Source organism: Nannobrachium achirus (genome assembly GCF_963921795.1).
Source record: "Nannobrachium achirus genome assembly, chromosome: 20".
Taxonomy (NCBI): domain Eukaryota; kingdom Metazoa; phylum Chordata; class Actinopteri; order Myctophiformes; family Myctophidae; genus Nannobrachium; species Nannobrachium achirus.
Genome location: NC_137827.1, coordinates 40,700,634 through 40,728,426, shown reverse-complemented (window position 1 = coordinate 40,728,426; position 27,793 = coordinate 40,700,634). Strand labels below are relative to the sequence as shown.

At 41.8% G+C, this 27,793-nt stretch overlaps 2 protein-coding genes across 2 annotated transcripts; one reads left to right on the top strand and one right to left on the bottom strand.

Moving 5' to 3' along the window:
• The first annotated feature begins 3,638 nt into the window (after positions 1–3,638).
• On the top strand, positions 3,639–14,293 carry utp25 (UTP25 small subunit processor component). The gene is made up of 12 exons (XM_080750347.1): positions 3,639–3,776; positions 4,123–4,162; positions 4,865–5,045; positions 5,608–5,862; positions 6,237–6,325; positions 6,794–7,183; positions 7,897–8,113; positions 9,281–9,483; positions 10,146–10,328; positions 11,072–11,181; positions 12,000–12,245; positions 12,936–14,293. The coding sequence occupies exons 1-12, from the start codon at positions 3,673–3,675 to the stop codon at positions 13,189–13,191; spliced, it is 2,274 nt and encodes a 757-aa protein (XP_080606473.1). The 5' UTR covers positions 3,639–3,672; the 3' UTR covers positions 13,192–14,293.
• A 621-nt stretch (positions 14,294–14,914) lies between these two features.
• On the bottom strand, positions 14,915–23,763 carry LOC308306159 (b(0,+)-type amino acid transporter 1; the record flags this gene model as incomplete). The annotated part of the gene is made up of 6 exons (XM_080751058.1): positions 14,915–15,145; positions 16,424–16,511; positions 16,659–16,783; positions 17,341–17,470; positions 18,306–18,439; positions 23,056–23,763. 6 exons carry the CDS (start codon positions 23,761–23,763, stop codon positions 14,915–14,917), a joined length of 1,416 nt encoding a protein of 471 aa, XP_080607184.1.
• Between the last annotated feature and the right edge of the window lie 4,030 nt (positions 23,764–27,793).

Genomic DNA, 27,793 nt, shown 5'->3' with positions numbered 1-27,793 from the left:
CTCTCTGACCATTCAGCTATGTCGCCCCCAATTACAATGGTTCTGCAACTGGTCGTTAATGTATTGTTAGCTTGTAGATCAGCCAATTTACTATTAGCATACTGTAGGTGTGTGTGGCTTGTACACAAAAAAAACTCCACACTAATAATATTAAAAAAGACTATTATTTGGAGTGAAAAAAAACATCTGTGTAGGTATTGTAATTAATTAAATGTTCTTACTTCTCCAGGTACTGGATGCCTGGTCAGCCTTATAACGCTACACATGATGAAGACTGTGTTGAGTTTTATGATGGGTCTCATTCTTCCGTTTCTGGCAAAGGATGGAACGATGCAAAGTGTTCTACCAATTCCGTCAACTGGATCTGTGAAAGAGTTACCTGCTGAAATCATCATCTTCACAATGTATCAGTTAGCTGGTTGGAAGAGCTACATAATGGCTGTTTAAAAAAATTAAATTCCATTCAACTTTCTTATTGATTCATTATGTGCTACTTAACCACAATGTAGCCTATTTGAAAATAGTAGATGCACAAGCTCACAACGCAAGGTTGCTCACAACGCAAGATTTCTGATCTTTTATTTTGAAAAGTTATGAAGTAGTAGAAAATTAGGAACATTTTGAAAAAAATACTTTGTCAAGGATGTTCAAAATTATAACAGGAGGCAGCTCCACAGATCAGGTCCAAAACACATTTAGCAAAAAAAAAAGGGTGAAAGTCGTTCTCCTGCTATGCCGCTAAAATGTGGAATGCCCTACAGCAGGCGTTAAAGGAGCATAAATAAGTGTTGTTTTTGACAGCAAATTTTGATTTAGTTTTAGTCAGTCTTTTGAATAAAATGTCATTTCGTTTTAGTCATAATTTAGTCACCTGAACATTTTTAGTTTTAGTCTCATTTTAGTCGTCTAAATGTCATAAGATTTTAGGCGACTAAATCTACAGTTGATTTAGTCAACTGAAATGTATTTTGTTGTAAATCTGCTATTTTCAGCACGCAACACCTGAGAGCAACCAAACATAAAATGACTCTCTTCTCCACTAAACCCTGACCCTCCCTATCGTTTTAGTCTAGTTTTTATTTTGTTGACGAAATTGTCAATATATTTAGTCTTAGACTCTTAGTTTTAGTCATCACAACTTAGTTTTTTATTTTGTTTTTATATTTTTTTCCGTCAGTGAAAAAAAGGCAGTCGACAAACATTTTTCATCATAGTTTTAGTCGACGAAATCAACACTGGTGTAAATCCCTGCCTTCCTTTAAACCCGCTCTGAAAAGCCACTTACAGGTGGTTGCTACTATTGGTAAAAGAAAACAAAGCCTATATCCTTACCTCCCCCTGACCTTTCTATTTTCTTTTTAATATATTTTCTGCATAGTAGGCCTACTGTGTTTATCCTTTTAGTTGACCTTGTACCAGTGAACTGTATTGTCTGTACCTTTTCCTATGCAAACTTCTAATAAAGTCTTCAATCAATCAATCAGTGCAGATTGGCTAATGGCTAGTACCGTGTGGGTGTATGTGTACTGTGTATGTGTGTGCGCGCGTGCATGCATGCGTGTGTGTGTGTGCATGTGAGTGCGCGTGCTTGCAGTACTTGCGTGCATGCGTGCACTCGCCTTCAGCTCGTTCTTGCAGAAACACAGGGCGTGCCAATAATCAAGATAACCCACACCCTCTCGTGTAATATTGCTTAATTAACATACTTTACCATACAGAATGGACAACATTACATTTTAATCATAAAAAGGGTTCTGCTGCACTTTAACATAATAAAATAATATTCCTTTTACAGACTGAATCCTTAATATTTAAAGGGGAGAACTACCCATTTTCAAAAGAGGAGTTGTGTGGAAATAAGAAAAAGGTCCCTCTTCTCTGTTGCCTAGAACAGTGGTTCTCAACCTGTGGGTCAGGATCCCCATGATTACCTTAATGTGAATCATTAACCAACATAAAGTTTAAGTGAGTGCATCTGCACATTTCTAAAGTGACAATTTAAGGACCTATTAATATCTCTAAAATGACAAATTAAACATTGGCCAAATTGTCAAATATTAGAGGCAGAAATTGTGAAAATAGACAATCTACATTCCGATCTACATGCAACGCTGAGGCGTTGTGAGCATGTAGATCTGCTATTTTCACAATAGAACTGTGTACAAAATGTAATGCCTCAACTCTTAGTGATCGTAACCCTAACCCTAACCCGGGCCGGGTCCCCAGTTAAAATATGATTATTTTGGGGGTTGCGGCCTGAAAAGGTTGAGAACCACTGGCCTAGAACTGAAGGATTGATTTTGGATTTTATTTTGTTCAGTGTGTGGTGTTTGCACTGCTGAGTCACACTGCAAGCTAATGAATAAGGTAAAATAAATAAATAGGCTACATTGAGGTTCACAGGTTTGTTGCCACTGCACAATTTGTAGGCAGCACAGATAGATACAGGGGCACTTTAAGTAATTATGGCTTTATCATTATTTCACAGAGAGCAACTCAAATACTACTGACCTGACCTCCAGCCTGGCATTGATGGCATTGCTGGTCTCTAAATCTTCTACAAAGATGAACTCCAGTGGAAGGACCAATTTGGAATCCTTGAGTGTTATGTTTCCCAGAAGCTTCACTATGTTAGGATCAGTTGCTATACCGCAGATGTCCATGAAACAGAAAACAAAGGATTACCCTCTGGTTTTATATCATGTGTCATTTACCATTAGCACATTCATACAATCATACTCACTTAATACACTTGGCACTTATCGTGGACCATGTATCATCATACTTCTCTTTGTATACCTTTCCAAAGCAGCCTGCTGCAAGAGTCCTGGAGTATGCCGTCTAAAGGATCATGAATGAGATGTAAAAGTTACTTGGCTATTAAAGTATGTAGGCCTACTGTGTTTAAACAATCTGCACTTGTCTTTCAGCAGTGTCTCTTGTAGATTCACCCTGTTAACATTCCTGACAACTGAGAAATAGATGTGCATGTGATAGGAGATCTTAGGTACACAAAACATCATTGAGGTCCACAATCACAACACTAGTAGAGGCAGCTCCACAAATCACGTCCAACCCAGATTTGGCTCCAACAAAGAGTTGAATTTGTTCTCCTGCTATGCGCAAAAATGTGGAATGCCCTACCGACGGCCTTAAAGGAAATCCCTACTTTCCTTTAAAACCGCTTTGAAAAATCACTTGCAGGTGGCTGCAACTTCAAACTGGTAAAAAGACAAAGCATACCCTCACTTCACACTAGGACTAGGTGTGATTTACATTTTTTGCATAGGTAATTTAAATGTTTATCCCATTACAAAGTCAAAATGTGTCATTTTGTATCCACCAGGAGCGATTTCAGAGTAGGACAGTGCCAGAACTTGAGACCCAAGGAGTCAATGGGAGGGGTTCCAGAGGGTCCCCACTCCCCAGCTAAAGTAATTATAGGCCTGGCCTACTATAGGCACCAAATTGGCACTTACAGGAGAGTACACTTGCACAAATGGTTCAATTTAATTTGGCTGTTCTCTAATGCAGGCAATGCTGCAATGCCACCCCTGCACTGAAGATGGCAATAACACACCAATACGCCATACATGTCATTGAAGAAGGCATGGACATAAACACACGTGCAGACCAGACAGAGCACAGGGCTGAGCAGCAGCTAATGTCAACATGGGGAAAAGACAAAGACACAATAAATCGGTTTTCACAAGTCTGTCCAAAAAGCAGAAGAAACATCTGAAAGAATTCGGAGAAGAGCATCCCTTCCATGATGTGTAAGTCGTGCACGCCCCTCGGACATTGTTGGCTAGACTATTATTATTGGTAGCTCAGTGGAGCTAGCCAGCCAAGTAGCCTTGGATCAAGAGTGTAGACTTCTTTTAACGATTCTGATATTATTTTGTGCACACGCAAATGTCACAATCGATCTGATCGGTCTGACATTTGTGCATACCGCTACACAAATGTCAGAATCGACAAAGGTCTTGATCAAAGGCTACAGCCAGCCAAGTAGCCAGGGAAGTGGGAACAGTGCGAACAGGGTGTTACTGACCGAGACCAAGAGTTGCCAATGCCAACAATGAAACTGAATTCTGATTTCTATTTATATGTTTTTTGCAGTGTGAAAGACAGGCCTGAAAGGACTCAAATAATAGACCTGGTGAGTGAGTACTGAGTTCTGTCTGTCATTCAATGTTATGAGTAAAAAAAAAAAAGGATCTCAATGTAAATAAGCCAGTACTGACAATCATGAAACTGTAGCTTTTCCTATGCAAACTTCTAATACATTCTTCAATCAACCAATCAAAGTTGTGGACAGACCTGCAGCTGCAGCTACTGTTTTCAAGAGAAAAATAAACATTTTCATGTTGGTTTATCCAACTATATGAACACCAAGCCAGTATTAGCTGTCCCAACTTGCTGGTTGCCTCTGTGGTTCTGTGTGCTAGTGGTAGTGCTGCAGTAGTAACCACCTAAAGTATTGAGTCTTGTCATTGTGGGCGTCACAGACATATTGTGAAAATACGTGTGCTCATATATATTTTAAATCCAATTTCCATATTCGTATTCAATGAAGTATATATCCTATTTATAGGGCTTATTAAGTGTTTAAAGGTAGCATTGTATATGTGGTGGTGGGGTGGTCACTGGTCAGTCACGTTATAACCCATTTTATACCCCTTTATAACTTGAATTATTTAGCATTTCCAACTGTATATTTAACATCCTATGCATGCCATGTTCTATCAGATACCTTTGTTTTTGTCTTCAAGTACTTGATAACACACAGTGCTTCTCAAACAAAGGGTGTGTGTACAAAGTAAAAGCTGACAGGTGCTGTCTTCCTCTGTGCTGCATGTAGCCAGCTAGCCCTGAACGTTCTGACAGCGACAGAGAGGAGGAAGAGGACGACGAACCAGACCAGAAGACAGCCTATCAGAAGCTGCTTTCAACTCTGGGCGACCCTGCCAGCCATGACCTTAGTGAGGAGGAGGAGGAGAGCACGGACGATGAAGAGGAAGGCGAAGAGCTTCTTGAGGAAGGCAGGTTATTTTCCAGACAGAGTGGAGGCACAGATCATTCTTTAGATGGCATCTAGATGGCATGTTCTTTAGACGGATGCTAGGTTCATTTGTTTAGCTGGCATCCTATAGTATCTATAGTTTCAGTGTACAGATTATTATTTTTTGATATTGTTTAGGCTGATACTAGGTTTTTGGTTTACCTGGCTATGATCCTAGATTACTTAGGCACTACGCTATGCATCTGATGTAAGCGTTGTACCTTGCTTGCTGTTAGTCACTCTGAATAGTCTGCTAAATTGTAGAGATTCAGCTATATTTTCGTCCATGCCTTAATTATCCCTAAACTTCTTTGCCTTTTTTACTATTTTGAAAATAGGCAATCTACATTTACATGTTGTGAGCTTGTGGATCCGCTATTTGAACTATTAAAAAAAAAATCAAAATGGTACAAAAAAAGGCAAAGAAGTTTAGGGATAAGGGGTAAAGCATGGACGAAAATAGAGCCCATAATACCTGTAACGTATAAAACACAACACAACATAATAATAATGCTGCTGTTTAAATCACTGCTCGCCACTAGGAGATGGAGATGAAGACGAGGAAGATGTCGATGACGAAGACGTGACCGAGGGAGCTGGAGGGGAGGTGGAGGAGAAGGAGAAGGAGGGAGTCGGGGAGGAGGGAGTGGGGGAGGTGGGGGAGGAGGAGGTGGCAGGAGGAGACGAGGAGTTCGTCGACAAGGAGAACGAGGCTCAGTTCTGTCTGGAGAACAACGTCTCTGGTGAGGGAGACCAGGAGGAAGACCAGTGCCCTGCTGAGCCAGACCACAGTACAGGTAAAAGTTCACTGCTTCTGACCGTTTTAATGCAGTCTATTAGAATAGAATAATGTCTCTGTCGGGTGGAAACCTCACATGTCCAAAACTGTTACTACTTTTCAGGATTCAAATGATAAAGTACAAGCTCAAAACGTGTCGCTTCTCGCCACGTTTTGAGCTTGTGGATCTGCTACTTTTGAGACTGTTCTGACGCTGTAGTATGATCAAGTAGGGCGTTAATTTTACGAAGAAACACAACAAGTTAGAATATGGAGATACAAGGTTTCTGCCCAACAGCAACGATATGTTATGATTGCTTGCCTTGAATGCATGTTGTTCAATGGAAATGTTTTCCTGTGTGTGTGTGCGTGCGTGTGCGTGTGTGTGTATAGACACTTGGCTGCAGCATGTGGACACAGAACTTAGTGACGATGATGTGATGAAGATCACCTCTGGCACTAAAACCAAGGCTCAGGTCAAGGTAAGGTAAACTGCCTATTAAAACACTACTATTTATAAACTAGTATTTCTGCGACACCTCCTGGAAAAAAGGCTGTAGGAATTGTCTTACTAGCTACTGTAAGTGTCATATTTATTGGACTGACTCACAAAACCATTAAAAAGCTCATAGGGTATTTTTTGTTATTGTTTTTAATGCAAAGGCATCAGTAAAAATATACAAATATAGAAATAAAAGACTGTAGGGATTGTTGAACATGTAATCTTGTATCTGCCAATTATTTCTTTGGGGTATTATTATTTAATTAACAATTTGTTTAAAGCTACAATGCGTACGTTTTATGTCCAAATAGCGAATTCTTGTCTTGTCTTGTCTTGTCTTGTCTTGTCTTGTCTTGTCTTGTCTTGTCTGACAGAAACATTTTATTCATTCAGTAAAAAAGTTCCAGATTGCAGCATTAAACATTGTCTTCCTTCCCGGTGCACACAGTGGCCAAAGCTGGGCGCTCTTCTATGCTCCGTTCCCCTGGAGAAGTTTCCATCCATTGGCCAGCGGACAGACATGGGCCCCCCTGTCTTCCACAAGGCCCTGGAAGGCCGCTGGAAGTCTTTGAACCAGGCGGCGGAGGAGGAGATCAGCCCTCTCCAGATGGAGCTGCTGGCTCTCATGGGCTCCTATAAAGATCTCTACTTCTCAGAGTGCTCCCCCCTCGTCCAGGGCCCTCAGGCGCGCAGTGCCTACTGCCTGCATGCTCTCAACCACGTGCTGAAGGCCAACTCCCGTGTCCTGGCTGACAACGCCCAGCTGAAGAAGGGCCAGGCTAAACCCGGAGCCGCGCCACAGGACGAGCCCAGGGACCAAGGGCTGACCAGACCCAAGGTACTAATCTCCCCAATGTTAACACATTGGCCACCATTATTAAATGCATTCAACTTACTGGTGTGTGTGCGTTGTGGTCGCGAACATCGGCGTGAATGACGGGCACACATGTGATCTTTATCGTGGTGAAATCCAAACCACGACCGAAGCTAACGCTGCCTTGAGTCAATAACATGGCTCCTGTTTACAATGGATCATCTATAGAGTCTGATAGACCTCTATAGATAGGCCTGTTAGGCCGTTTTGACCAAACAAGCTGAATTATACAGGGATTTACAGTGTTTGTAAATGTTTACCAGATTTTACATTTTTAGATTCATTACTAGATGGCTTTGTTTCAATTATTCAGTTGTGATGAGCTTAAAGTGGCACTATGTCACTTGTTTAATGAATAAGATGTAATTATGTCCAACGTGTATGATAGAGTATTTATTAATCTCCCTGCTCTTCTATTGAGACATTTAGATTGTGTCAAAGGTCATGTCTCACCTAGACACAGGATCTGACACAACTTACCTGATGGTCAAGATTACTTTATCCCCTGAGCAAGCTCTATTAGCTCATTAGCTATTAGGTAATTTCAGCACTTGTGCAGGAAACCAGTTTCAAATCCAGGGTAGAAGAGGAAAGTTACAGGGCAGCTTTAACTGTAGATTTAGATTCAGCCTTACTCAACGCGGACCATTCCTATAATTGCTGCGTGGCTGTGACAGGTGCTGATTCTGGTTCCATTCCGTGACGGAGCGCTGCGAGTGGTCCAGACGATCATCAGCTTATTGGAGACACCGGGCAAGAAGATGGACGTCAGCAACAAGAAGAGGTTCAAGGATCAGTTTGGAGATGACGAAGGGGACAAGCCGTCCAACCTGCACAGGCCAGATGACTACCATGCCATCTTCTCTGGCAACGTGGATGATCACTTCAAAATAGGTACGATATACTGAACTACGACAAGTACACACTGAATGACTTCCAGATGCGTTTCTGCCATGTACTCCTTATTATTAACACATTGATCGGCAACATTGTTTTTCGACTTATGTCGTTCCCTGCCACACTTTGAGAGATTTTCACTAACCTTTGAAAAATCATAGAATATTCCACGTTGCTCTGATTTGCTCGCAGGAGCCATCAAAAGATGCGCACGGGTGTCCTGGAGGAAAAGAATCCCTGCCCACTCGCAATGATCCACTCAAAAGATATCCGCTTTCGCGTCGAGCTTGGTCAAGGTCTTCACGTGGCGATCGATGTGTTAATTTGATACATGTTGATGTGTATTTTCAGACATTTAACCAATTAAACTGTAGTAGCTCTGAGGACCCCCTTGGGGTCCCGGCCTCCCTGTCGAAGATGATCTACATTACATTTCTACTGTGCAGTGCTGTGAAAAACGCAAGTGGGTCACAGAGGAAACCCATCCAGTGTAAACTTGTTAACTCATTTAGTGCCTTTCGCGTGATGTCACGCGAAATCCCTTTGATGTCACCAGTGCCGAATGCGCGATGTCACGCGAAAAGTAATATATTACTGTAACGGCGAGTATAAATACTGAGTATATGGCGGAAGCTCCGGAGGCGAAAATCGTCGCTGATTTGTCATCATCACGGCTCCACCAGCACAAAATAGTCATCGCATAACATTGAGGTGGACGGGGGATCTCATCTTAAATGTCCATTATCTCAAAACTACACTTTAGAAGCGAAGATGGAGGCAGATGCTCGCTTATATAACACATATATAAAAGCTCCAATGCAATCCAGCATGGCACCACGTAAACAACCATCGATTCCGGCGCACGACCCGATGACGTCAGACCGGAAGTGATCACCTCGTGGCCTTCTGGCCTTCAAAATAAGATAACGGGAGTGAATGGGGGCGGGGGGGGGCACTCTGGACATTTTAATCCGTTAAAGTCAGAGGCTTTTAATGAGTTAATTGACATTGGAGATTGCAGATTGAAAGCAGATCCACTCAACATCTGTGCAGTGCACAGCTGCCTTTTAGAACAGTGAACCTCCGTAGGCCTATACTTATTTTATTCTTCATCTTCATCTACCTACCTGTGAGACGCTCTTAACTGTCTTGTGTCTCCACCAGGCATATCCATCTTGAAGAGAAGCGTCCGTCTCTTTGCCCCCTTCTACTCGTCAGATATCATCATTGCGTCGCCGCTGGGCCTGCGCACCGTGCTGGGGGCAGAGGGAGAGAGCAAGAGAGACGTGGACTTCCTGTCCTCCATAGAGCTGCTGGTAGTAGACCAGGCAGACGTCTTCCTCATGCAGAACTGGGAGCATGTGTTGGTGAGAAACGTGGCACATATATTTAGTACGCTGTTAGTCCAGATTTGTATTTGGCAGTGAGGATGGGTGCCCCCTGCTGCTCATTCGGTGTATCCATTGAAATGTCTAAACCACAATTAATGTGAATGCGTTTGCAAGGGCCTGTGGTAATTAGTCACCCAGAGGACCATAGCACCTTTCTTTTTAACAATGTCCATAAGAATATTTCACAATAGACCCACAAGACGTTGCAACAAATACTGCCCTTTTACAATAAACAACATTGTAGGGTCAAGAAACAGACCTGCTAATATGAATGAAATGTGTTGCTCACGTTCTGGTCAGTACAACTATTATTCTCATCTACACTTTTCAAAATTGCTATACAACATACAGTATGCCTCACATTGACCCACTCAGAACACTATTCCAGGATTGAGCTGCAAGACGTCCATTCCCAATGCAACAGTGCCAGCTCCTGAGCCACTTGGACACTCCTTTTCCCATGTTTTGAGGTTGGGTTTAGATATAGTTTCTGTGAGGTTAGGTTTAGGCATAGTTTTTGTGACATGAAATGGTAGGGTTAAGTTGCCACTTTGGGCGACACACCAAACAAAGAGGGAGTTCCCTGAGCCACTGCTGGTGTTCACGTTGTGCTCACATTTCTCTGCCCACACACACAGCACGCGATGAATCACATGAACCTGCAGCCACAGGCCTCCCACGGGGTGGACTTCTCCAGGGTGAGGATGTGGAACCTGAACAACTGGGCCAGACACTACAGACAGACCATGGTGTTCACCTCCATCCAGGACCCGCAGATCAACAACCTGCTGTCCAAACACTGTGCTAACTACCGTGGACAGGTAGGAATGGCCCCCACGGTCTGCGTTAGAATTATGGTCAATGTCCAGCAGAAACTTATCTTAACTCCATATTTTAACTTTTAACTTTCATAAATGAATGCACTATATTTGACCATAATACAGATGCTGAAAAAGTTGCAGATCCACAAGCTATTATTGAAATGGAATCCTGAAAAGTAAAAGTAACACTGTTAAAAGTATTGCATTTGTAAAACAGAAAAAAACAAAAAAATCTTCCAGAAGCTTGGCAATTGAAAACATATTTTGCATCACCATTTGGTTTGCATAGGAACACAACATAAAACTAGAATAAATACAGAATCCAAGCTCATTCTACAAAGAAACTTGCAGACATACTTAAATACACTGTACTTGAATTTCAAGTGTCACACTTGTGTAACACTGAGCATGGACCAAATAAAACGGAGAGAATTGTCAGGAGGTCAGAGGTCAGATTGTAGCCAAGCATGGACAATCTGAAGGCTCCAAGTCCATCTCCAGTGACCTTGATGTTCCTTCACTGTGTGCGATCTAGACGATTGTGTGTTGTTTTTTTAAACAAATGCAAGGTTGCCAATACTTTTAGCCACGACTGTTACTGGTTATAGGCACTGACATTCTAATTCTAATGTTTCAAGTGTCCTAAACAGTGTGGATAACAGATGATTCTTTTTTTGAACAGTAGTTTTAATAAATAAATGCGTTACAAATCAAATGTATTGTATTATGTGCTTCTCTCCCAGATTGTCACTAAGAATGTTCCCAGTACTGGTTCCATCTGCCAGGTTCTGGTGCAGCTGCCTCACGTGTTCCAGATGTTCTCCTCTGACAGCTTCATGGACCACGATGCCAGGTACAGCCTGATGCTGAACCAGACGCTTCCTTTCTAGTTACCATCAGCCTAAAGTTACAGCTTTGCTGGAGTATTGACTTTTCTTCTGCTAACATATACAGTACACAGAATAAATGTCATTTATTTTCTATGGAACTGACTATTTACACTTCAACTCAAATGGAATAGCTTATGAGACCTTAAAGAGTTTCATGGAATAATCCTTAAAATGTGTATTCTACCATGAATATCTTCTAAAGCAATAAGCTTTATAACCACTAAGGCAGGGGTCTTCAACAGGGGGTCCGGACCCCTAGGGGGTCCTCAGAGTTACTGCAGGGGGTCCTCCAAATCTTTGTTTGATAGAAAACTTTTTTTTTTCTCCATTTTTATATTAACCATTTGAACCACAGTGTCCAAATTCGGAGAACTTTAGCCAAAAATAGCAGATCTACACTGATGATTGTGCTGTCAAACGATGAAACTATATGGAATCCATGAAAAGGTGGGGGTCCCTGCTTCATCTCTCTCTCAGCTAGGGGGTCCTTGGCCTGAACACGTTGAAGACCCCTGCACTAAGGGGTGGTGTAAAATCCTATTATGATACTGCAATACATCTATGAAACAATACAGTCAATACGATAAACAAGACATTGGTACTGTAACACTCATACCTGCTGTCCAGTTGCGTGTTTATTGAGCATTTCACAACGGGACTCGACCATTCAGAATCAAGCCAATGGAACTATCCGTTTTATAAAACGACAGAACTTGGATTTTTGAGTGAACCTTTTTTTTAATTGAATATATTTCTGTGGTTACCCTCCTCTCCCTTGAAGGTTCCAGTTCTTTGTGGACAAGGTTCTGCCCCAGTACAGGGACTCGGTCATGTCCCACACCCTCATCTACATCCCCTCATACTTTGACTACGTTCGGCTGCGCAACTACATGAAGAAACTGGACATGAACTTCACCAGCATCTGCGAGTACTCCAGTAAATCCGAGGTGTCCAGAGCCAGGCATTTCTTCCAGAAGGGAGAGAAGCAGTTCTTGCTCTTCACCGAACGATTCCACTTCTATAAAAGGTCAGGTCACTTTGGTTGTTTGTGTGTTCTCCAGCTTTATTTGCTTTTGGATCTTCAATGAAAAAAAAAATATATATATATCTTAAAATGTTCTAGGTACAGTTTATTGTATTGCTGTTTGACCACTTAACAGGACATGAAACCCAATTGGGTCTCCTGTACAGGTTAGAAACTGCAGAATGGTAAAACATTTGGTGGCGTAAGATTTAGGGCAGTACAGAGCCATAATGGATGTGCAAGCACAGACCGTAAAAGAATGGTCAATACTTGCACACTGGCACACCTAAATCTGACATACCCATAGCTGCGTTGCTTACATCAGTGTCACTGCATAAGGTCTGCCATGCTTTTACCTGAATGTAGTTGGTCTCATATGTCCAAAACCGTTTCAGCATTCTTTTTTTATTGGAGCTTGAAATGAGTCGCTTTCCGCCACGTTTCGATCTTGCAGATCTGCTACTTGTCATACTTAAGTGTGATGCTGTAGTATGATCAAGCAGGGCGTTCATTAAATATATATTATATATATATGAAGGTGAGTGCTTTCTGCCTGACAGCAACGACATGCAGTCCAGCTACATATCATCCTAAAATCCATCTACACGAGGCCATAACAACCGCAGTTTAAACCTTTTTATAAAATTGATGCCATCGTAACACCAGATCTCTTAACGTCTACCACCCTCTCAGATACACCATCAGGGGGATCCAGAACCTGGTCTTCTACGGACTGCCCACCTACCCCCACTTCTACAGCGAGGTGTGCAACATGCTGGCGGCGGGCAGCCAGGGAGGGGAGGCCGGCTGGACCTGCACGGCTCTCTACTCCCGCTACGACGTCCACAAGCTGGCCGCCATCACCGGGGCCCCGAGGGCCGGCCAGATGCTGCACTCCAGCAAGACGGTGCACCTGTTCGTTACCGGCGGCGAGGACAAAGCCTCCTGACCTTCACAACGGGACCAGTTGAACTGAGGCCGTGGTGTGTAAGGCTGTGGTTCTCAAAACTTAAAAACGTCAAGGACTCTGAAGGTACACAAATGGAACCATTCCCTTCATATACGGTCAGAGTAACAGACTAAAGCCCTTTGCACACAGGATAGTTGCGTTTTTTTTCGTTTGTATGAATAAAACACATTGGATTTGGTGTGCAATGCTGTGCGGAATCGGCGCTGCGGATCCCAAAAGGAGTCATAAAAGGAGTGATGAGTTTTTACCGCATGCGACAAGACGCACAAATCGAACTGGGTTCGACCGAGAAAAAAACGCACGGCCGCAGCCACTCGTCGCACGGCTAATTCGGATCCGGTGTGCATGAGGTCGTAGAGAATCTTTGTTTTCTTAAAAAAAAATGGTCTGTTTTATCTGTGCGGATAAACGCACCTGTGTGCAAAGGGCTTTATAAAGGGTCAAATTAGAACCCCATTTTGAGAACCAGTGATTCCCTAATGTTTTAATTTCAAGAACCCCCAGTTTGATACACATTAGGTCTACAGACCTCCATAATTCAGAGAGTGTGCAAATGGAACCAAAGGGACCCATTTGGATCCATTTCTACACTCTCTTGAGTTACAGACCTGTAAGGGTCCATTTAGTTCCCAACTATCAATCATTTAGCTAGCTGGAGGAGCCCCCCTATTTTTTGCTATTTGATGTACAACAACATAGGGTCTAAGTGGTTAGGCTGAGGGATGATTACGTTTATTATGTCATTGAGTTAATGCAATGGTATCTATACTGGTCCTGACAGTCTCCATGAAGCAGAATAACAAAGGGTTGACATCCAGAAAGTGTTATAAGAAAATGCAGTTTAATGCATTGTTGAGTATTTTATAGTGCAGTTGTACAATGACACAAGTGTGTCTGCAGGAGAAGGAACCTCTTTTCCTGCAATTTCATAAAAATGTGGGGTTTGTACAAAGTGATGGAGGTATTGGATATTAGCTTTGTAAATAACTGCCAATGTGATCTGTTTTGTAATACATGGTTTTGTCCACTGAAACCAGTGTCTTACTTAAATTTTTGTATTGATTGATTTTATAACATAAAAGTGCATGGACAGAACAGACAACCAAGCAGACTTAAAAATAACAAAGGAAAAATGGAAGTTAAAAGAAAATAAAAATACACAAATGAAAGGTTGGTGTGTGTCATACAATAAATCAATATTTTGCACGGATTCCCAAAGAGAATCTTAGGGACAAATACTCAAAAAAAACAACAACAATAGATCTGTGTAAGGGATAATGCATTGTGAGCAAATTGGTCATCACAGGGAGGAAAACATCTATGCAGATACCAAAATTAATTGATAAGATTTGGCCCTGCACTGTAGCCAATAGCCATCATAATTAGCTATATTTCTTGTTAGTTTGTCTTTTATGTACTGTTTGGCATTTCAGCTGTTAACAATGATTCAGGTTTCTGTCAGTGCCAAGACATATTAGTACTTTAATGGGGTGTAGTATTAGATTCTTTATTTAACTAAATGGAACAAAACTGGTAGAAAATAATAAACAACATGATGATACTTTAAATACAAAAGTCACACCGGCTTGTTATGAGGTCTTACTAGTTTTACTTATACAGTATGAACCATGCTGATTCAGCATTGAGAGGTCTAAACAATTGTTTCAGTGAAATAGAGGCAACCAGTAAACACCTGCTAAAATCAGAGGTTTTTGTCTGCTGGGGAAACCTCTAATAAAAGCTGCAGGAATGTCGTGAGCTTCTCCAACACGCCAGGGCAGAGCTTGTAATGGATAAAAGGCACATAGACCAGTACTCCACTAAAAATGAATAGAGTCACATACAAGTATTCTATTTGGGGGTCGTCTATGATAGGTGCCAGCACGAGAAAAACTGCTGCAATGACGACCAGTATAGGGAGTATAATTGGAACCTGTGAAGACAAAAAAACAAGACAGTCTCTAATCTATACTTCTCTCTATTGTTTGTCATACATGTAGAATAATAAAAGAGAAAAAAGTCTGCACACCAAATTTGCAGTTCCCAATATAGAGCTTTACAGTAGAGCTCTATATTGGGAACTGCAAATTTGTTGTGCAGACTTTTTTCTCTTTTATTGTTGATTACCTTTAGTCCAGCACCCAGCCTATATGGCATTTGGATGTGCATGATCTTTTGGCTGTTTGTCAGCTTTTTTCTCCACACATGTAGAATAATACATTAACCATCAACAAGACAAATGGTTTAGAGCTCTTAATTTAGGAAAGATTTATCTGGGCTTTGTCCAGGGCTACCATGAGAAACGTCACAGCTTGTCCGCGTCCGTGTACACGTACGTGTCTATGGGTTTGCTAATGTCACTGTGATGTCAGGGGAACCACTCTACCAGAATGGGTTTGCCGCTCTAATATCACGCTCTAGCTTCACTGTGATGTCACACTAACAGAATCCCTTTTATGCCCATATATGGAGTTCCCCTATGTCATCAATATTAATGATGCCCTGTTAGAGAGAGAGATCCCTGTGATGCCAGGGGGAAGAAATCCCTTGGCTTTTATGCCCATATATGGAGATATGGAGATCCCTGTGATGCCAGGGGAACAAATCCCTTCTATGCCCATATATGGAGATCCCTGCTGTCCACATCCCTGATGTGCACATCCCTACATCTGTGATGCCAGGGGAACAAATCCCTTTTATGCCCACCCATATATGGAGATCCCTGATGTCCACATCACTGTGGCGTGACCTCGCCCTGAGGCGTCTTACTAGTGTATTTGTTCCCTAGCATGATCAGTTGACATATAGCCAATTAATCAGCCGGAAGGATTGGAAGACATTTTGGATATTGCAATATCCACGGGTTTCCAACGCCCCATAGTGCATTGCGCAGACGTTGTACCGAGCTTCCGGCGCCGCAGCCGAATGTGATTTACAAGCTCACAACGGGCTGCATCTGCGACGCGACGTGAGCTTGTATGTCTGCTGTTAAACCGGAAGTGTGGTCCAAATAATCTCCAGTAAACTCCCGCGGAAACAGGTGGATAGACAATAGAAATGCCTTTATGTGAGTACACATTCATTATAATTAATATATTAAGTGCTTTCACAGCTAATTATCTGCCATTTAATTTAATATTGATGACACAAGTCCACAAGTGCCTTATTTTTAACACAGTTGTAAATGATGGTAAATATTTGTTGGACTCACCCTGTATGGTCTGGGGAGCTCTGGTTTCTTGATCTTGAGATAAAGGAGTCCAGACAATGTGATTGCATAGAAAAACCAGGCTGTGAAACTGAAAATATCAAAATGGCTGTTTAGACAAAGACAAACATACTGTAACATAAAAAATATATACACATACTAACAAAGTAAAATACATGAATATGTACAGTATTTTGTAGAATATTCAAAAGCCCAAATAATAATTTCTTGTCCTTACCTAAAGAAGTTGACAATACTCTGGAAGTCCCCAGGGATCAATACTAGAAGGGAAACAGTTGTGGTAAAGATGAGAGCTGGAGAAGGAGTCAGTCTATGGACATGGGCCATGGCCAGTATACCTGGCTTTGGGGAAAGGCAAAAGTAAAGTTAGTGAACTATAAAAATGATTATGTGCATACAGTTAATTTATACACATTTAATAATAACAATGTTCTCACATGATAATGACCGTGGTACCGACTATGATACTGATGAGATACTGACCATGATACTGACATTACAGGTTAGAGTCTAAAATCATCACTAGCACTAGTATTGGATGGACAAGTATCATGACAATTCGCTCCTTAGATTGGGAGATATCTTGTGGGCAAGTGGACCTTTTGGCCAAAGGGTGGCACTAGAAGAAGATCCACTGTGTCACAAAGATTTGCGAGTAGGGTTCTTCCTCATCTGCCATTTAGAATTTGAGAATTACTTTGTGCAAGTGGAAATCTTGCCTAATGTTGTGTTGTTGCTATTACACACTGAATATTACTGAATTTCCCCCTTGGGATAATAAAGGTATCTATCTAGCTATGTCAAAAGCCTGAGGCCCACCAAAATGACTAGTGTTCTCCTCGCATGAACAGAAAATGCCATGGCAAGCAGTTTTTAAGATGTTGTTTTGTAAGTCTGACCATGTGTCCTTCCCTCGCTGCGACGAAGCACACACGACCACCGCTGAAGAATGTCCCATTCAGAGAACCAAACGCAGATAATGCTGCAGCCACTGACATGATCCAGCCCCAGCTCCCTAGGACTTTATTCCTGTTAAAAAGAACAGTGCAGTGTGTGGAAAAATATCCAATACCATTGATTCTATCCTTTCCGATACGGATTCCGAAAACCCATAACTTGCGTATCGCTTGATACACAGTATCGATCTGATAACAGTGTGTAATTTAGAGAAGAAATCAAGTTCCTGCCCACCACCATGGAGGTTGTGGGTTAAAATCCACTGAATTTGTTAATGTGTTTTATAATACAAATCTAAATCTTTTTTTATTTTATTTTTATAATTGAATTTAATATTTTCTTCAGAGATGTAGTCGAGTAAAAGTATTGAAAATTGGACATAATGCAGTGATTTTTCGGCCTTGTTCACCGTAAGTCGAATATTCGCTTATTTTGTTTTATTATTATTTTTTGATCTCTTGATCGCAACTGTCACTACTAGAACGATAATTGCTCGTTTTTATTGGATGAAAAAATATATTTCCTGTCGAATATTCGACTATTCAAATACTTTGAGATCGAATAATTCAAATACTAATAATCACTATTCGTGAATGCCCTACTGTAGGGGTCTTCAACAGGGGGTCCGGGACCCCTAGGGTGTCGCCAGAGTTACTACAGGGGGTCCTCCAAATCTTTGTGTGATAGGAAAAAAAAATCTCCTTTTTTTATTAACTACTTGAACACTATCATCCATATTCTGAGAACTTTGGCCAAAAATAGCAGATCTACAAGCTCACAACTTTGTGAGCTTGTAGATCAGCTATATGGAATCTATGAATAGGTTGTGGGGGTCCCTGCTTCATCTCTCTCTCAACCAAGGGGTCCTTGGCCTGAAAACGTTGAAGACCCCTGCCCTACTGCTTACCCCCAGGTGACCGCTACAGCACTGGAGGACATCAGCTCCCTGGGCGTCAGCACTGTCAGGTAGCTCACATTCACCAGGAGATACAATACTGTCACCATGGGAACCGCTATTAGAACAGCTCTGGGAAGGTTCACCTAATTGATACAAAAAGAAGCCACAACTGTAGTTAGTTTAATATTCTCATGAAGATATATATACGGTACACGCAACAACACACCCCTTTTAGATGGATACATTTACTGTAATACATGTTTTGTCTTAGGAATGCAACAAATACAAAAACATATTACTGAACTCAAGTCTCCATGGTGTGACTAAACAATAGGGGGGGAAAAAGTCATTTTGGGGGTGAACTACTCTAGTAATTAACATATAATTAGAACGACAAGGAAAGGAAAAAAAGAATAATCAGAGAATCAAAGAATAGCAGCAGTATCAAGACATTTTGACCTTTGGTCCTGGTTCATGAGGTGCTTGGAGGGGTACCGTGTGCAAGGTTTTTATGTTAACTTATAAACATCTAGGCCTACATGTATCTGTGCCAAATAGATTACATCAGTTTTACAATATGATTTAACGACAGTGATGGAAGAAGTGCTCACATTTGTTACTTAAAGGGATATTTCAGTTTCAAACACATTTGGGGTAATTTTAACTACTACTAATCTACTCAGGCTTTCGTGAGCACCCCAGAAAATTATATACATAGGCTATACAAAGTATACATAATAAAAGTAACTACAGTTTCCAAATAATTGTCGTTAAGTAAAAAGTACAATGTTCGCCTGATGCAGTTGAGCAGAAATAAAATTATTGAAAATTGGAAATAGTTAAGTACTCAAAACTGTACTATACTGTACTTAGTAACTTTACACCACTGGTTATTTTTGGCTGTATAGTCTTACCTCTGGTCTCTTCAACTCTTCCACCACATAGTTCAAGTTGTACCAGCCAGCATAGGACCAGAGTCCCTGATAGAAAGCCATCCCTAATGTGCTTACACTCAACTGAGTGCCGTCGAAAGAATGTTCTATGTTCAAATTCTGCGATATCATCTCTGTACTCTGCGCAAGCCTGACAATCCCTCCGACAATAATTATGATCAATCCAAACACTTTAGCCACCAAGAACACCACTTGCATTCTGATGGCAACGCGCACATTCAAGACATTGACTGTGGATACAACAAGTATTGCTCCGACTGCGGTGCACTTCACTATCATTTCAGGTGGTTGGCAGCCCGGGTAAAAGGGTGCCATGACATATTCTGCAAAGCTTAGAGCTACCGCTGCGATGCCTGCCGGCCTCACAACCAGCAGGAAGGTGAATACCGCAAAGAAGGCAGGACACGGGCCATAGATCCGCAATATGTAGATGAAATCCCCACCAGATTCAGAGATGATTGTCCCGATCTCTGCGTAAGAGAGCGCTGCCAACATAGTTACAATGCCACAGAAAGCCCAGACCAATAAGCTTGCTCCCGGGCTTCCTACGTACAACAGGACAAACTGTGGAGACATGAATATACCAGATCCTATCATGGTTCCTGCAACCAGAGAGATACCACCAGGTAACCCCAATGACCGCTTCATTCTCAGCCTCTCGGGTTGTTTGTCAGCCATGGTGGACAGAAAGCACCCGTGTTCCAGTGGCACCGAACGTTGGCGAGAGCTGTCGAATAACTCAAAAGAAATGCAGACTTGTTTGTGGAATTGCGGCTGGCAGATCAGATAATGCCATTGGCAAAAGATGAAACAAGATAATGATTAAATCTGTCACAAGGTACGAGTTAATATTAACTTTACACAATTGTTTGTTGTATTGTTAGTTAAAGATTGATAAATTATCTCATATACAGCATATAGTATGACAGTGTCAAGACAAGACACAAGATAGTTTTATTGCCACACAACCAGGCTCGTGGTATTTAGTTTCAGTACAGATGTTGTTGCAGCGCTGACATAACAAGGAACAGGACATTAATACATTTAGACATTTACACCCTTACCACTTCCAAGTACATAAATGTACAAAATACAAGACCAACAGACTGCTCTGACTGTAGCAATTGTTTTGTATTCCATTATTTTACTCTATTATTTGGACACCATGCAAGTTATTATGCAGGGGAGTTCAGAACTAACACTGACAATAGTTGTAAGTATTCAGTGAGAATTCTAATGTCTCAAGCCGGTCACTAACCACTAAGATATCATATGAGTTAATATGACTGCATCCATCCAGTATGTCTACAGCATATGAATAGCAAATGCAGAATTTCCTACCTCTGGATTTTTCAGCTCCTCTGTTACATAAAACAGAGTATTCCATCCATCATAGGACCACAGGCCCTGGTAAAAGGCGATCCCAATTGTACTGACACCAACATTCGTTCCCTCAAAGGAATCCTCAAAGTTGTCTGTGTGGCCTTTGAAAAGCATCACTATGCCTCCCAGTATAATCACTGCCAGTGACAGCAACTTGATCCCCATGCAAAACACTTGGATGAACGTGGCCAAACGGACGTTTAGACAGTTAATGATGGTCAGCAACATGATGGCTCCTGCAGCCACACACTTCACCACCAGCACTGAGGGAGGGCAGCCACTATAAAAAGGTGCCACGACATATTCGGCAAAGCTCAGTGCTATTCCCGTGGCACTGGCGGGCCTCATGACAATAATGAAGCTTAGCACGAACATGAAGGCGACCACTTTCCCTGAAGTGCGCAGTAAGTAGATGTAATCCCCTCCAGATTCGGGGATGACGGTGCCTAGCTCAACGTAGCAGAGGGCACCCCCTATGGCAATCAGTCCACAGCAGGCCCAGATCACAAGGCTGGCCCCGGGGCTGCCAATGGTCGACAGCACAGTCTGGGGGGATATGAAGATTCCTGATCCCATCATGGTGCCGGCAATGAATGACACAGCTCCAATAATCCCCACTTCTCTCTTAAGGTTGAGTTTCTGTGTGCCATGGTCCATTCTGCAACTGTTGGCTGCCGTAAACTCAAAAGTCTTCTAATTCTGCACACCTGTGATCCAGTCTGTCCGGTGAAAAGGAATAATTATTTAGCCTGTTAATTATTGCAATATTGACACTTAGGCTACGAGTGTGCAGGACATGCGGCAGTAGTTAAATACTTCAGATCACTTCAGTCTCAGTGAAGAGAAGTGTCAACTTTAGTCTAGATTCCTTCAAGGTCCAACACAAGGGAAAAACATGCTCCAGGGACCATAGAATATCAGCCAACTTCTTGAGCCAACTGACCCTTGAACACAAGCCTCCCTCTTGTTCTTTAACGTTAGACCAGATTGTAAAACTGTTGTTATACCTATGCAATTTTATTACCCAAAGTTGAGTGAAATGTGATCGACTCCTACACCTTGTTTAGCTCTAAAGATGATTTATCAATTGAGATTTCATAAACATAAAATGACAAACATTGACCAAATTGTCAAATATTAGAGGCAGAAGTTGTGAAAATAGCCGATCTACATGCTCACATGTAGATCTGCTATTTTCACAATAGAAGCGTGATATCTACAAAATGTAATGCCTCAACTCTTAGTGCTTATCAGCGTGAGGGGTCCCCAGTTAAAATATGATTATGTTGGGGGTTGTGACCTGAAAAGGTTGAGAACCACTGCAATAAACCACCAATAGAAACTGTATTTATGGGTTTAAAAAACACTTGTTTTCAATAAAACAGGCCATTTCTTTGCAATCTCCAATCTCCATATGTTCACCCTATAATTAAAATAATATAATAAACAAATATTAGTTTGTCTCAATCTAGCTTAAAGCGACATGCTTTTCCCATTACCAGATGTTTATGACTAGATCAGGGGTCTTCAAAATGTTCAGGCCAAGGACCCCTTAGTTGAGGGAGAGATTAAGCAGGGACCCCCACAACCTTTTCATAGATTCCATATAGTTTAATCATTTTACGTCACGATCATCAGTGTATTTTGGATTCATGTCAATTTGTGTTTTAACCATTTGAACTGTCAATAGTTAATAAACGTGACCTTTCACTCTGTACTGGACCCCTTTGAAGACCCCTGGACTGGACAAGATTTGGTTTCAAAGCACCATCTAGTGGCTAATGTAAGTCTGTAATTTAAAATACTAAAGTTAGCCCTGTTCCTAATGGTTGTACAAAGTTAGGGAACTACACTGATCATTGTGCATCTGTGTTTTCCTCAGTTTTGGCAACACACACACACACACACACACACACACACACACACACACACACACACACACACACACCCTCCCCCTTCCCTAGCTCTCCTGCTCACTCATGATGCACCTGACCCTCCAGACTTATAATTCGTTGCACGCCGAAATTCACCAGTCACATAGTGGTCTTATGTGAATTTATGGATGTAGTATGATTATGTAGCAGGCTAGAGCAGTGATTCTCAAACTTCTTCCGGGTCAAGGACCCACAAATTGACACTTATTAGCCCGCGGACCCCCATTTGAAAAGATATGCCAGAGACCCTCGTAAGAGAAGATTTTTACAGCTAACAGTTTCTCAACCATTTTAATTTCAAGGATCCCCAGTTTGACATGCATTAGGCTACAGACCCCCATTTAGCCCAATGGTATTTCTATCTCTGAGACCCCAATCTATATTGTAAAATCTATGTTAATTTAACTCAAGAGAGTGTACAAATGCAACCCATTTGTACACTCTCTGGGTCGGGATCATCACGACATCACCTCTTGTCTTTCTATTTACCTCTGGGCGTTTCAACTCCTCTGTCACATAGTTCAGATTGTTCCATCCATCATAGGACCACAGTCCCTGGTAGAAAGCGATGCCAATTGGACTGATGCCCACGTTTGTGCCAGCGAAGGAGTCCTCAAAGTTGTCGACGTGTCCCCTGATAAGCATCACCACGCCTCCTACGACGATTACCACGAGACCCAGGACCTTGGCAATCATGAAAAACACTTGCACGGACATGGCGAAGCGCACGTTCAAGCAGTTCACCGTGGCCAGCACGACGATCGCGGCCGCGGCCACGCACTTGACCACCTGTACGGGAGGGGTGCAGCCCGGATAGAAAGGGGCCACCGTGTACTCGGCGAAGCTCAGCGCGATGCCGGCGACGCTGGCGGGTCGCACGAACACCACGGAGCTGAAGATCAGCATGAAGGCAGGGACTGCGCCCGACGTCCTGAGGATGTAGATGTACTCTCCTCCGGACTCGCGAATAACGGTACCCAGCTCCGCGTAACAGAGCGAGGCCAGGACGGCCAGCAGTCCGCAGCACGCCCAGATCACCAGGCTGGCGCCGGGGCTGCCGATGTTGAACAGCACGGTCTGGGGAGACATGAAAATGCCCGATCCGATCATCGTCCCCGCGATGAGGGACACGGCTCCCACCACCCCCACTTCGCGTTTCAGTTGGAGCTTCTCCGTCTTCTTGCTATTGCCGTCCATTGTTGTCACAGTTAAAATACACGCCTGTACACACACACACACACGCCTTTAGCTCCTCCTGGCCAAGAATGTGCATGAAATCTGCTGTCCAAAAGTCAGTTCGTAAAAGAAAAAAGTTAATAATTATACATGTGGTGAATCTTGAATTGAGCAACGCTGTCAGTGAAACAAAAAAAAGGCCCTAAAAGTGTCATAAGGCCACCCAACTGTTATATAAAGCACTTCATTAAGTAGGCAATAAAACCTGCTCAAGCGACACTTGAACTTGTCTGCAGTGCACTCCGCACACAGGACAGTGTTGTTACTCAAATGTGGTTAGAAGTATGGTAGCCTACCCCTAGGGGGACTTTGGGGTATTATAAAATATAAGATGGTGTATGATGAGATAAGGATTGATTGATATCAATATAAAATTAAATTTTAATGTTAGACACCACTTTCAGTTTTAAAAGTGTCAAGGTTATTTTGTTTTGATCTAATAACTAATCCACGTGATGAGATGTCTCCACTCCAGGTCTGTACAAAGATGTTGACCAGGGAAATGATATCTCAATAAATGTCAGACTGCCCAGGACATTGGATAACGCCAAGACATATCTGGCATTTGTCCTTCTTGCTACTGGGCCCAACGACACGAAAACATCTGATATCCCTTGTTATGTTATAATTGTCCAATCAGAATGTGACTAATGTATTCTGTAAATCCATATATCTGTGAAGTTATGTTTTGTATAGTCAGAAGGCACTATGGGTGAATTTGCTATACTGTACGTTGAACTCTGAACTATTCTTTCAATACAAACTAACAGAAAAACTGACTTGCACTGGTGTGTGGTCTCCTTTCTTGTGTCTTCAATCATTATGGGATATTCTTTGACTCTGAATGACTGTGATTTTACTCTGTGGGTGGAAACTGAGTCTTCTGTGAAAGGATGACTTTCTAAAGGAATTACAAATATGGGAATTAAATTAAAAACCCATCAGTGTATACAGGTAATTGCGGTCGCAGTTACTATCAAAACCTCCACCGGCTGTCTGTCAGTCAGTCTGTCTGTCTGTCTGTCTGTCTGTCTGTCACGTCACGTCACACTTTCCCCCTGCTCATATCTCCGCAACCGTTGCCCCGACCCAAGCCAAATTTTGCACACACTCCTTGCCTGCCAAACCACAACCACAAACCACAACCCATCATTCTCACATGACCCTCTTCTAGCGCCACCATGAGGCCGGTTCTTGCTAAACACATTTATGGACACAGCTCCTACAGATCTTGCCCTAAAATCACGCAAATCGATATCAACATGGATCTGTCCCATTTAGCGCCCCCTTCAGGCTGATTTTTTAAAACACATTTTTGGACACTACTCCTACACATGTTGCCCTAAAATCACGCAAATCGATACACAGTATGTCTACACTCATCTCATCAACATGGATCTGTCCCATTTAGCGCCCCCTTCAGGCCGATTTTTTAAAACACATTTTTGGACACTGCTCCTACATATTTTGTCCTAAAATCACACAAATCGGTACACAGTATGTCTACACTCATCTCATCAACATGGATCTGTCCCATATAGTGCCACCATCAGGCCAATTTTTTCAAACACATTTTTGGACACTGCTCCTACACATTTTGCCCTAAAATCACGCTACTACCTGATGGTCGCGTATCTCCCGATTAGGGAGTCTTACTGTGGTGACTAATGTAAGTGCTAATGTAGCCTGTGTGTTAGACAGTTTGACTCTTTGGAATCTTGAAGCCCCTATCGGCCTGATTCTATATTGATCAAACTTCAGACAAGATTTGGAGCAACAACGCCACACATCTGACAGCTGTATCTACATTCTGGGCGAACTAACATTCTGGGCCCTTTTCGACTACATTACCATTGTACAGTGTGGTGAGTGACCATATACAGTACAGATACAGTACAATGTTACACATTCTCTGTTACCGATAAAATATGTATGCTTTAAGTTATGTCAATTATATTTTATTATGTGTTCATTGTGTTACCATGAGTGATGGGTAGGCCTAAATGCAGGAGAGAGCACGCTCCAAGCAGGGACGGACTAACCCCGCGACGCGAGGGTTAGTCTTAATGTTTTGAAGTGTTTTTTTCCTCCTATTTCTATTATTCTAGCCTTGAAAAAAAGGAAATGTTAAATAAGAGACATGTGCCAAAAGAGTCTGAGAGGTGGTATAGTGGTCTAAGGATTAGTTATTTGGTGCCATGTTCAAATCCCAGTCTTCCCAGAGTTCAATGATCCATTACTTTAGAATTTTCTATGAGAACATATACATGGGTGGCTCAAAATGTGTTTATGAATGGATTGGGCAGAATGGGCACTTACACATTTAGGGATATGGTCTGTTGGAAAAGCTCTTGACTCATCATCAGAGGGTTATGGGATCAAATCCCAGCATTAGACTCTCTGCAAATGACTATGATGGCTTGATTGTTCTCTCCTTTAAAAGGCCATTGTCATTAACAATGCATTGGGCACTTAAAGTTAAATATTTCAAAAACAAGCATGCATATCCATAGTAAGGTGGATTTTTTGAGTAGTTGACTCCACCCCTTTCCCTTGATGGGAAAAGCATGCTTCTATGTTTCCAGGGGCATTTTAAGTGTTTGTGTCATTTCCATGTGTATGCCATTGCCTCGGCAAGCTGACTGACACGTCGGAATTTGATGTCAGTATTTGATCCTAAACCCTAACCCCAGCTGCTAGGGCGCTAGGTTAGGATTGAGCTCCCTCCCTCACCCAGATTGTGTAGAAATGAAGAACGTCTTGTCATTGTAATGAATTGATTATTCAAAGTGTAACTGAATTAACTCAATACATGATTAACTCCATTGGATATATCATATGTGATTTTATCAATTAAACTGAAATTGGAATGATGTATCTACTTTAATTCTGTCCTTGAAATTAAACTTAAAGGACCACTTCACCTTTGGGACAAATGGATCGTATTATGTCTTGCTATTTATTGTGGGCTCGCCTAAAGGCGAGCACACGTATGTTATCTTCATTATTTATTTCTATACTAGTCAGTATCCTAAAACTTTGGCGCGCTTCATCTCTTAAACGCTTACACCTTTCAACACCATTCAAATTTTTATGTGTTCAGCTTACTGAGGACAAGTGTGCGTGTATTTTTCTTTTTGAAATGTTTTGTAGTATAAATATAAAAAAATAAAAATGTTTAACTTTAAGCACCCAATGCATTTCCAATGGGTCCCCAGAGTGGAGAGAAGGATAATAGACCCATGTTTATGTTAAGGCGCTGTGGCTGCAGTGTTCACACTTCAGATATGCTATCTATATCATTGCGTTCACACAGGTCTGCTCTCTGATTTGATCCAAATGTCTAAGCTGTGTGATGTATAAAACTATAGTTATAGTTAAAACTATAAATAAATGTCCCTCTCCACTCTACTGATTACACAGCTGTGATCAAGAATCAAGTCCGGGCGATGGGATGTAAATCCCATAGCCATATATCCTAGAGCCCGCAGGGACAGTCAGCCATATTAGTGGTTGTTGTTGGTTGTCAGGGAGATATCAAAACCAATGCATTTCCAAGTCAGATCCACAAACACAATAAAAGCCATGCTCCACTCCTCAGTCTGGAGTGGCCACATAGAAGAACGCCTTGGTTATAGACATAGTGGAGGACATATGTGATCTGGGATTGTTAGCCTACAGTATATGCACTCAATATACTCCACTACAGTTGGAGTCCATTTGACAGTTGCTGGTTCCCAAACACAGAATCAAAAATGTAGATCTAGAACACATATAATATGTACAGTACAGTAAGGTTCAGTAGAGTACAGTAAAAGTACAGTAAGGTTCAGTAGAGTACAGTAAAGTACAGTAAGGTACAGAAAGGTACAGTACAGAAAGGTACAGTAGAGTACAGTACAGTAAGGTACAGTAAAGTACAATACAGTACAGTAAGGTACAGTAGAGTACAGTAAAGTACAATAAAGTACAGTAAAGTAGAATAAAGTAC